Source organism: Myotis nattereri (genome assembly GCF_964212035.1).
Source record: "Myotis nattereri genome assembly, chromosome: 11".
Taxonomy (NCBI): domain Eukaryota; kingdom Metazoa; phylum Chordata; class Mammalia; order Chiroptera; family Vespertilionidae; genus Myotis; species Myotis nattereri.
Window position 1 is genome coordinate 29,706,092 of NC_138086.1, and position 11,775 is coordinate 29,717,866.

Below are 11,775 nucleotides of genomic sequence, written 5' to 3' on the forward strand. Positions count from 1 at the left end.
TTGTATGTCAATGTTTATTGCAGCATTATTCACAATAGACAAAAAGTGGAAACAACCCAAGTGTCAATCAACAAATGAATGGATAAACAAAGTGTATGTATTCATATAATAGACTATTATTCAGCCATAAAAAAGAACGAAATTCTGATACAACATGGATGCTACAACATGGATGAATCTTGAAATCATTATGCAGTATTAAATAAGTCAGACACAAAAGAACAAATATTGTATGTTTCTACTTAAATGAAATATCTACAATAGTCAAATTCAGAGATGGAAAGTAGGTTAGAGGTTACCAGGCTCTGGGGGAGGTGGGAATGGGGAGTTAATGCTTAATTGGTACGGAGTTTCTATTTGTGGTGATGGAAAACCTTTGCAAACGGACAGTGGGGATGGTTGCACACTATTGGCTATGCAATTAATGCCACTAATTGTACACTTAAAAATTGTTAAAATGGCATTTTTTATGTTATGTATGTTTTATCACAATAAATAAACTTTAAAAGACCCTATGTTTAAAGTCTAAAATGTTTCTTTCATTAAATATAAAAGAAAAATTTAAGTGGTAAAAAAAAAAAATACAAATTTTTTTTAAAAGGGAGAAGCCAGAGGAGCAGGAAAGGTTTTGTCAAGAGGGCGGAAGGCCCTAACCGGTTTGGCTCAGTGGATAGAGCGTCGGCCTGTGGACTCAAGGGTCCCAGGTTCGATTCCGGTCAAGGGCATGTACCTTGGTTACAGGCACATACCCAGCAGGGAGTGTGCAGGAGGCAGCTGATCGATGTTTCTAACTATCCCTCTCCCTTCTTCTCTGTAAAAAAATCAATTATATACATATATATATATATATGGCGGAAGGTGTATGCTTGGCCAGTGTGGCTCAGTGGTTGAGCGTCAACCGATAAACCAAGAGGTCTCTGGTTCAATTCCCCCTCAGGGCACATGCCCTGGTTGTGGGCTCAATCCCCAGTGGGGGGGTGCAGGAGGCAGCCCCATCCATGTTTCTCTCTCATCGATGTTTCTCTCCCTGGAATCAATAAAAAAATGTATTTTTTTTTAAGAAAAAGAGGGTAGACGTGGGCAGATTTCAAGACCTTGCTTTGCTTTGGGAACAAAGACCCAGCCGCAGGGCTGGGAGGGTGGGCTGGGTCATTTCAATGAGTCTGTGTGGCTGAACAGGGACATAGAGAAACAGCAAGAAATTAAAGATTAGAAAGCTCTAGTGACCTATGAATCAGAAAGTCACGGTTCGATTTCCAGTTAGGGCACATGCCCAGGTTGTGGGCTCTATCCCCAGTTGGGAGTGTGCTGGAGGCAGCCAATTGATGATTCTCTGTCATCATTAATGTTTCTCTCTCTCTCTCCCTTCCTCTCTGCAATCAATAAAAATATGTTAAAAAACACACACACAAAAAACTCTTTGGGCCACAGAGGAGCTCAGGTGCGGAGCTCTGGAGGGAGAGTGATCCCGCAGGGGAACGCAGGAGTCAGGGCTGGGCTCTGGAACAGCCGCTCTCAGGCCTGAGTGAGATCAGAATCCCCGGGAGAGCGTGTGACCGCCCAGATGGCTGGCCCCACCCGAGTTCCTCACTCCTGGGACGTGGGGCTGGCTGTGGCGATTGGTGGTGAGTGGGTGGCCTGGAATTGAACCCCTTTTCTTCTCCTCAGACACCACCACCCGCCTCCTGCTCGGAGCCATTGCCGTCCTCCTGTTCGCCATCCTGGTGGTGATGAGCATCTTGGGTGAGCATGGATGTCGGGGCATTTATGTGGTTCAGTGTACCACCTCCTCAGAAGCGTGTCTAAGTAGGTCAACAGAAGTTCCTGGCGTACCACGAATTCTATGGGGGACAAAGTAAATAGCAAACCCAGTGTTGGTTCTAGAGGTGATTTTAGCTTAAAATACTCTTTTCACACATCGACTCTACAAGTCCCCTTTACTAAGCGATGCGGAAAAGTGGAGATGCCGTGAGGACTCAGAGCGAACTCCAGAGGGGTTAGGCGGGCAGTGCTTCTTGGAGATGAGTTTGGGACAAGGGCCTTTAAAGATCACATTCATTCATTCACGGGACATTCATAGAGCCTGCTGTGTGCGAGGCCCTGGGCGAAGTACTAGGGATTAAAAAAAAAGATGTTTGTTATCTCCCTTGTGCAAATATAGCGGTGTTCCTGCGGGGGGTGGGGGAGGGGTGGGGGGGAGGGTTCCCAGAGGGGGAAACACGGGTGCCAGACCCTGATGAATGAATGGGGCCTCCCTCCAGGAGGCAGAGGGAACAGAACAGCCCAGGGAGTGGGGCCTGAGCCACAGGAGGGCTGCGTAGGCCTGAGAGGGGAGGGATGGAAGACCAACGGCCCTGTCACTATGGGCAGCCACCAGGGAATTTGGCTGCTTTTAATGGACTCAAGGCAACGTATGTCGTGGGGCCCGAAGGGTTTGCAAAGTGATTTGTCTTTAATCTTTGAGACGCACCATAAAGCCAGAGATGGGCACCTCCACGTGGGCAAAAACCCCCGCTGATAACACCAGCCCTTAGCAAACCCTCGCCTCCAGGTGTGCACGATAAGCAGGGAGGTGTGTTTAGAGAAGAGCCTGGTGACCGCTGGCGGCAGCTTGGTTCACCTGGAATAGTTACTGCAAATTAAATCGGGCTCCTCTTGTCTTGCTGGGGGTTCGGGGGAATGTGTAAAGCAGCAGAGTGTGGTTTCAGTGAGGTCTCCTCAGAGATCCTTGTGGGAAGGCAGCAGACATGCAGCCACCCCAGGGCCAGTAGCCCCGAGGGGACCTGCAGCGCGGAGCAGGCGTGCGGTGTGCACCGGTTAACCGTGTCCGCGTGGCTGGGATCCCTGCGGGCGGGAGCGCCATCGGCCTGTCTTGGCTCTGTCCGGTCTACATTTCATCAATCACTTGTATGAAAACAAACAAAATATATGCTTATAGAATGTGTAGGTGATACAATCCAAAGAGGGATGTTGAATGTGACAGACGAGAAAAAAAATCAAGATTAATGTGTATCTTTAAAAACTCAGAGGAGCCAACATGAATGAGATAAACGTGGGAGAAATACATGTAAGACCCTTCATTTGGGTTTGAAATTGATTTATACGTGTTCTGGCCCCTGGGGAGACCCCACTTGGAGAGAGATCATATGAAAACGATCAGCGCATGGCTTCATTCCTCTTGGCAAGGAGGCCCTTTGAGACTGACGGATGCTCTGGGCTTCCTTCCCAGAACAGTGCGCGCGTGTGCACACGCCCACAGACTCCTCTCTGACGCGGTCTGCAGGCCGGGAGCCCACAGCAGCTGGAAGGCAGCGTGGGGATCGCTGTGGCTGGGGGCGGGGCCCATCCGAGCTTCCTGTCTGATGGGAGGCAGCGCTGTGACATGTGGGCACCCTGTGGTGAGCCAGGCAGGATGGAGAAGGGTCTGGAGGAGTGTCTAAGCCTCGAGAGGGAGGCTGCTGTCCTTCAAGTGGGCGCTCGACGGGCGACGGCTTTGCTCTGGGCCACCCAGAGGCAGATCGCAGGCCAGCAGGTCTGGGTCACAGGAGGGCAGGTGGGCACTCAGAACCAGAGAAACGCTTCCAGCAGTCAGTGGGGAAGGGCTGCCTCGTTAGCTAATGGGCCCTGGCCAGGCCCCCCCGCCCCGAGCCCGCGGGTGGGTGCCACCCAGGCTGGAGAGAGGATGCGTCCATGGCCTCCGCATCCCTTCTGAATCTGAGTGTCTGGGGTCCCATGCCCTGAAGAGGTGAGAGAGAGAGAGGTGGTCTTAACCCAGGAGCTAACCTGCCACGTGTCCCCCCCCACCTCCCCGTGTCCCGCAGACCTCCCAAATCCCTCTTTCTGCTGCATCTAGCCACCCACCTTCTCCCTGCCAGGCGCTGTGAGGTGCTCACCTGAGCCATGTCCGTGCGGGGCACCAGGCGGGGCGGTGGGGGAGCCGCGGGGGTTGTGTGGGCCGGGCGCCCTGTGATGCTGACCCTCTCTTCCCGCAGCTTCCAAGGGCTGCATCAAGTGTGAGGCTCCCTGCCCGGAGGACTGGCTGCTCTACGGCAGGAAGTGCTACTTCTTCTCCGAGGAGCCGAGGGACTGGAACACCGGCCGGCAGTACTGCCACACCCACGAGGCCGCGCTGGCCGTGATTCAGAGCCCCAAGGAGCTGGTGAGCGCTGGGTGGGGGGGCCCTTGGGGACCCCGCTCTGGGACTCGGTGACGTGTTTCCAGAGGCGCCCCCCCCCCCAGCCGCCGCACAGCCAGCGTGTGCAGGGGGGCCACTCAGGGTCTGCAGGCCCAGGGGTGGCCTGTCCACAGCTCTGGTCAAGGCCAGCTATGTCGCCGCAGGCTGGGTTGCTGAGCTCAGCTCGGAATTGTCACGTAGGAATGACAAGTGACCAGTGCCCCCAAGAAATCACATCGCATCTCCTAGTCCAACTGGGACCTGAGCCTTGTGTCACCTCCAACACGGTTTTATCCACAGACACATGGGGGAAACAGGGTGTCTGTGGGCTGTGCTGGAGATGGGTGCAGGGTGTGGGGATGCGGGTGCAGGGTGTGGGGGGATGCGAAAGGCAGAGAAAGGCCAGAGGATGTAGGTAGAGGGGCGATAGCCCTGGGCGCTGAGGTTGTCCCAGGTGCCTACGAAGTGGGCTGGGCGAGCCCAGGCTTCCTGCGACTTGGGGAGCTGGCACCTGGGCTGCTGAGCCAGGGCACCAACCTTGTGCCAGGGTTCCTGGGCCGGGGGCAGGCCCCAGAGCCGGGTCCCCGAGGGGCCACTGCAGGCGGCGGCTGGGGGGTCAGTGTGAGTGCAGGGTACTCTCTGACCCTTGGCCTCACCTCTGGGTGCAGTTAGGCGCCCCGCTCGGCGTCTGTATATCTTGGGAGCCCTGAGCAGTCAGGTGACCACACCTGAGCCTTCCTCTTTCCTTGGTGCAGGAATTTATGTTCAAGTTCACGCGGAGGGAGCCCTGGATTGGCCTTCGCAGAGTCGGGGACGAGTTCCACTGGGTCAACGGGGAGCCCTTTGACCCCGACACGTGAGCTGAGGCTTCGTCTTCGTCCTCTGCCCTGAGCTTAGCCCGGGCAGGGCCTCACTGCCCCGCACCTCCCGCGGGGACCGCCCGGTGCTGTGCTAGTAGAGCTCCCCGAGGTTCAGCGGGTGTGACAACCCCTTAACGACATCGCTCTGCTCCATCGCGCCTCCTGCTGCCACCCTGTGACTCCCTGGTCTGTGCAGGGCCTGTCCGCAGGGCTGTGCGGGTCAGCCCCGTGGGAGGGAGGAGGGCTCCGTGCCTGGACGTCCCCCTGTGCTGGCCAGGGCACACCATACCTGGCCACAGGGAGGGTGGAGGGGGGCCTCTGCTCGGGGAAGCCACACACCACCCAAACACTGACACTGTGAGCGTTAGGGACCCTGCTGGGGTGTGGGTGGTGTATTATCTGTGAGACCCACGTGTGGGAGTGAGTGTGTGAAGGGCGAGGCGCCAGGCACTGGTTTGTGGGGTGATGGTGGCAGTGGTCACGGGTGATGGGGTGTATCATTGGGGCAATGAGGGCGGTGACAGGTGTGGGGGGGCCGTCTAGGTTAGAGAAGTGCAGGGAATGAGGGACTGAACCCCGGCTTTCAGTCCAGACCTTATAGCTGGAGGAACAGGCCGCGAGGAGGTGGGGGGCGGGCACTGCTGCTGAGGACCACGCCTGCCCCCAGGCCCCCAGCCTCCTTCCCGCGGAGGCCGAGGAGGTTCCCCTCCGTCCCAGCAGCCTCCAGGGGCAAGCAGCCGGCTAACAGTTCCTGCCTGTCCCCTCCATTGCTGCACCTGCCTCTCCTCACCACCTCTTCCTTTTCCCCTCCTTCCCTTTCCCGCTCCCATCTCAGATCAGCTCCTAGCACTGCTGAGAAGTCTTACACTTTGTCCCCTTACCCCCTTCTGGAAGCTTCCTGCTCCCAGAGGCTGGGAGAGCCCTGGAGATGGGACCCCACATGCTGACCACCTGGCAGCCATGGGCCTTGGGGGCGTGTTTCCCTGACACTGAGGTGGTCCTGCCCCCACGCTCCCTCTCGGGGTCCTAACACCAGCTCTTGCGGGACCCCAGCTCCAGGCTTGGCAGGGGCTCAGGTCAGGGTGAACAGAAGAAACCATGGACCATGAAGGACCGATTTCTGGCGAGGAGAACCCTCCCTCACAGGCCCATAGATGACGTCCGGTTTCCTGGGCAGCAGCTCCAGTGTTAAACATTGCAGGGACTGGGGTCCCCCCCTGACCTGTGAGGTCCTTTAAGTCAGCTCCTCTCCCCCCAGCTCTTCTGTGCCAGGGGACCCTGTTCAGGAGCTGACCTGGGGGGCGTGGGGACAGACAGACACCCGTGTCTGGGGGGGAGGGCTGGAGCCCGGTGCCGGGAGCAGGGAGGCAATGGGAAGCCCGTTAGGAAGGTCTTGGGGCTGGATGTCCTGGGAGGTGGTCGGGGCGGGGCAGACACCACAGGTTGAGCGCCGGTCTTCTCTCCTGGCCACAGATTCGCCATCGCGGGCCTGGGGGAGTGCGTCTTCGTGGAGCCCACCAGGCTGGTGTCGACGGAGTGTCTGATGACGCGGCCCTGGGTGTGCAGCAAGATGGCCTACACGTGAGGTGGGTCAGGCCAGGCCCACCCGCCCCAGGCTCCGCCCAGGCCCCTCTCCCAGGCCCATGAGCCCCGGTCTCCTTGGCCCCAGGCAGGTCCTGTGGCTCAGCAGGTGAATCCCATGGGCTCAGGAGGGTAGGGCCCGTCCCCCCCAAACACAAGCACAGAGCCCACCGTTAGCACCTAACCAGCCCCCTCCCCGCCCCATCCTGGAACCTTCCTTCCTCCGGCGGCCCTGGCACTGACACACTGTGTAGCCCCCTCCCCACGCCCCCAGGTCATTTCTCTCGTGGCTGCTGGGGAGGCTGGGAGGCAGGGCTTTCCTGGCCTGGGTCCCGCACACCCGTCCTCCTCGCCTTGTTCGGCCGCTGCTCCGGAGGCCCTGCTGCGTGGCGACTCCGATGGAATAAGAGATGACCGGCATCCAGAGGAGTCGGCTGCTGTTGGCTCCGGGGCTCTGGGTGCCCGTGGGAGGGGGCACGCCAAGCCCACTTGACCTACCTTGGCGGGTGGCAGGGGGCCTGAGGGCAGCGCTTGGCTCTGCAGGCCCCGAGTTATTCTTAGGGGCAGGGTGGGCGCCCTCTGGCTCCTCGTTACCGTTCAGCTCAACACGAGGAGCGTTTATTCACACCCACCACGCGCCAGACACCACGCCAGGCACGGGGATCAACGGCTTCATCCCCCAGGGAGCACACTGGGAGCAGAGGAAACAGAATGTTCTGGAACGTAGCCCAGGGACGGTTTATGCTGCCTCGGGGAGGATTAGCCACGGGGTAGAGATATGTTTGTGTTGGGCCTGATCCGAGTTTGTGCAGGTCCTGTGGCCCCTTCCCAGGGCCCTTGGTCTGCCTGGGGGGTGGCGGGGGAGGGGAGGGGGAGGCAGAGGGGATGAGGGGGGGGGGTGGCAGGTCCACCAGTGCCCCCCCCCGAGGGTAGAGCAGCTGGCCGTGGGGCCCAGGCTGCCCCAGCCACCTCTCGGTGCCCCTGGCTGGCGTCACGTGGGCGGCTGCCTGTGTGAACTGGGTCCTGGCCCATTTTCAGAAAAAGCTCAGGGGAAACCAGGTCCAGCTCTGCTCCGCTCAGTCCTTCACTGCTGGGTTTCAGACAACGCTGTCAGCTTGGTTTTGCTGGCCCCTGCATGCTTTCTAGTAAAACATGGGTAGTCTGTGGTTCTGTACTTGTCATTATTGGGGCGCCAGAGGGGGGCTGGGTGTACAATACGAGGTTAAGGGAATTCAGGGCGGTGGTGGGCCTGTGGGGGCGGCAGGAAGCCCACCCCCTCCCAGCGCCTGCGGGACGTGTTGAGGGGCTGCAGGCTCAGGCTGAGGACTGGCCAGCTGCTCCTGCGGGGGGGGGGGGGGGGTGGGTCCTCTCACGCTCACCTCAGTCGTGCTCAGGTCCGGGGTCTCAGTGCCCTCCCCTCAAAGACAGCGAGTGCCTTGCTTCCCACGAGGCACCTCATTTAATAATCACTGAAATGCCCGAGGCAGGCAAGGCCACAGGGACAAAGCTATACCCGGGCCGGCCCAAGGCCAGCAGGAGAGCTGAGTTGAGTGCTCTTGTCCTGCGCTGGGGCTCAGGCAGGAGGAACCGGCAACAGGAGGGCTGGGAAGGAGGCCGTGGGACAGGGGCCGTGGGACAGAGGCCGTGGGAAGGAGGCCGTGGGATAGAGGCCGTGGGACAGGGGCCGTGGGACAGAGGCCGCGGGACAGAGGCCGTGGGACAGAGGCCGTGGGACAGGGGCCGTGGGATAGAGGCCGTGGGACAGGGGCCGCGGGACAGGGGCCGTGGGAAGGAGGCCGTGGGATAGAGGCCGTGGGACAGGGGCCGTGGGAAGGAGGCCATGGGATAGAGGCCGTGGGACAGGGGCCGTGGGACAGGGGCCGTGGGAAGGAGGCCGTGGGAAGGAGGCCGTGGGACAGGGGCCGCGGGATAGAGGCCGTGGGACAGAGGCCGTGGGACAGGGGCCGTGGGATAGAGGCCGTGGGACAGGGGCCGTGGGACAGGGGCCGTGGGATAGAGGCCGTGGGACAGGGGCCGCGGGACAGAGGCCGTGGGAAGGAGGCCGTGGGACAGGGGCCGTGGGACAGGGGCCGTGGGAAGGAGGCCGTGGGATAGAGGCCGTGGGACAGGGGCCGTGGGATAGAGGCCGTGGGACAGAGGCCGCGGGACAGGGGCCGCGGGACAGGGGCCGTGGGACAGGGGCTGTGGGACAGGGGCCGCGGGACAGGGGCCGTGGGACGGAGGCCGTGGGACAGGGGCCGTGGACAGGGGCCGTGGGACAGGGGCCGCGGACCCTGGCGATTCCACTCTGCAAGGCCTGCTCCAGCTTTGGAGGCACCTGGTGCCTGGGCTCCCCCGACCTTGGGTTTGTCCTGGACCACACGACAGTTCTAATCCGTTTAGCACAAGGAGCCCTGACTCCGCTCACCGGTGTTGTAGGTTTTCCTCTCTGGTTCCTACCGGGGGGAGGAAACACAAGGCAGAAACGAAACCAAACCCTGGCGTGGCCCGTCCAGAAATAGACAACCCGCCAAGGGCTGTAACCAGCCGAGCGCCCCCACTACCCTCCCCGCCGAGTCCGCCGGGTTTGCTGGGCGGAGCCCGGTGCTGTGCTCCTGGCGGCCACGGGGGGAAGCACCGAGCAGCTTCGCGCGGAGCCCCTCCGTCCTCGGCCCATTTGAACCCAGAGCCCCGTCCCTCGGAGCCGGCAGGGTGCCTGGGGAGGCTGGAGCAGGCGGACGTCCCTTGGGAAGATGGGGGGTGTCAGGGAGGGCTTTTTAAGGAGGACACGTTGGGGTTTGGCGTTCGGTGCTGTGCTCACGAGTTTCTAGCATTTGCTTAGTTAATCCACACCCTGCAAGGGCCGCACCCTCCGCCGGAGGAGCCGGCTCGGAGAGGACAAGGACCGGCTCGCACCCACAGCTCGGAGGTGGGGGGGGGGGCAGGGCAGAGCCCGGTCCGTCCCCACAGGGCTCCTGGGGAGGCACTTGCATGGCACGAGTGTCCCTGCCCAGCCAGCCCGCCTGGGGAGGGAGGGGGTGTCCCTGTGCGCCCACGATGGAGAAGGGCGCCCTGGGGAGATGTCCGCGGCCCGGAGGGGGGGTTGCTGGTAATGACTTCCGTGTCTCCTCAGGGCCCAGCGCCAGCCTCCCTGCCAGGCCTCCGGACGCAGCAGCCCCGAGGGACCACGCCCTCTCCCCCGGCACCCCCAGCTCTTCACACGGAGCCTTCCCACGGCGCCTGTCACCTTGCCCTCCGTGACGTCTCCTCGTGCCACCTGACCCTCCTGCACCTGATTGTAAAGCCCGGGAGCAGGCTTTGTGTGCCCTGGCCGCTGGGCTGTGCAAACGCGCCCTCGAGGATGACTGTCCGTGACAGTGTACACAGCATCACCAACCGATCCCACGGTGGGAGAGCGCGGGCCCAGCGTCGGACACTCGTGTTTGGCCGTGGTGGGCATGGCATGGCATGGTTTTTGGAGGCCCAGCGGAGCGGACTCTTGACCTTGTTCTGCTTCAATCAGACCAGCTCATGCGCACGCTGGGTGGGCGGGGTGGGGGTGGCCCGGAAGCACAGGGGCACCGAGGGAGGGCTGCCTCAGTCTCCAAAATGTCCTTTGCCTCATTCACGCAGCCTCATGAGGGGCCCGCTGCGAGGGGGATCAGGTTTGGGGAGTTTCCATCAGGGAGGGGCTGGCTGCTGAAGGTCCCTGTGACCCCCGGGATAGAGCCCTAATTAACATCACAGCCGAGACCTGGTTTCTAGAAATGGCCGCTGCCACTGAGAGCTGACAGCAGGAGCGGGGAGGGGAAGGAGGCAGCTGCCTCTCCCCTTCCTGCTCTGTAGCCAGCTCCAGGCTCGGAGTATGAGACTGAAACGGGCATCCAGGAAGCCCCCTGCCACCCCCACCCGAGATCCCACCTCTCTGCTAAGGCAGCGGGGAGTGGACACACACTGGGCCTGGCTCCCAAGCCCTGCCCGGGGCCAGTCAGGGGCCAGCTCGTCCCAACAAGCAGTTGTGGAGTTCAGCCCACTGTGCCGAACCTCTCTGACCCCAGGCTTCACCTCTGTCAACCAGAATCATGCCTGCCCTGCCTACCTAATAGGGTTTTGAGAATCATGGACGTTAGGATTTCAGGGGTTAGACATGATCGACCCCATGAGGCCCAGAGAGGTTAAGTGACACGTCCAAGGTCACACAGCTAGTGGCAGAGCTGGAACAGGCCATGTGGCGCGCCTGTTCCCTGTTTATTCTCTCATCACTGCATGTGTCATGCTTTGTGTATTTGTGTACTTGTTGGCCACCCGCGTGGAAATTAAGCTCCTAGAGGTCAGGGGTCCCCTCGCACACTTTTCTGTTTTTCTGGCGCCTGGTACATACAGAAGGTGCTCAATAAATGTGTGTTGAACTAAACTGATCTTGGCTTCTAGTTCAAGTTCCCTTTCCTCTACAACCAGGGGTGGGGAACATCCTGCCCCTGGCCGTACAAGACCCAAGAAATCCTTTGGTCTGGCCCTGCCCAGGCGTTGGGGGTGAGTTAAGTGTTTGACCGCATACGGCAGGCTAATTTTTAAGTTGATAACTTTGTATGGCCTGTGAAGGATGTTATGAATATCCAAGTGGCCCTGGGCAGAACCACCCCTGCTCTACGCCATGCTGTCTCTGGCCCTGGAACCTGCATTTCCCGTTCCAGGGCCACAAACGAGGAAAACTTTCAGATGTTTTTGAGAAAAAAAATAAGCAAGATACTCACCCGCCAGGTGACATCCATTCTGGACCACGGTCTAGAGCACAGGACCCATGTGAGCTAATACCTACAATTCTAAGACAAAATTGGAATAACAATACAATTAACACTAATTACTAGTAAGAACCTGTTAGGGCCAGACATTGTGCTATGCAGTTCACACACGAAGTGCTCGCTCACTTAGCACAGTGCCTGGTCCACAGTAAGTGTTTAATAAGAAACCATGTTCTCGGAGGCTGTCTCTCACCGACACAGCGTGCTGCAGACGCTGACAGGGCTGAGACCTGCCTGCCACCTTGCCTGAGCAGGTCAGGATGCCTTTCTCCAAACCAACCAATCACGGTTAGGGGGAGGGAGAACCGGGGAAGCGTGCATTGCTTCCCAAATGCTTCCACCTGGAAATGACTCGGAC

General features: G+C 59.7%; 1 protein-coding gene across 1 annotated transcript in view; it reads left to right on the forward strand.

The window, feature by feature from the left end:
* Window positions 1-11,033, forward strand: part of CLEC2L (C-type lectin domain family 2 member L) — a gene marked incomplete at its 5' end in the record, with an annotated part of 18,602 nt that extends 7,569 nt beyond the window's left edge. Inside the window, 5 exons of the mRNA XM_081102370.1 lie at window positions 1,669-1,743; window positions 3,993-4,159; window positions 4,930-5,030; window positions 6,508-6,620; window positions 9,749-11,033. Coding sequence (XP_080958496.1) covers window positions 1,669-1,743; window positions 3,993-4,159; window positions 4,930-5,030; window positions 6,508-6,619 — 455 coding nt within the window. The 3' untranslated portion in view covers window position 6,620; window positions 9,749-11,033. The remainder of the gene's footprint in view (window positions 1-1,668; window positions 1,744-3,992; window positions 4,160-4,929; window positions 5,031-6,507; window positions 6,621-9,748) is intronic.
* Window positions 11,034-11,775: the final 742 nt, after the last annotated feature.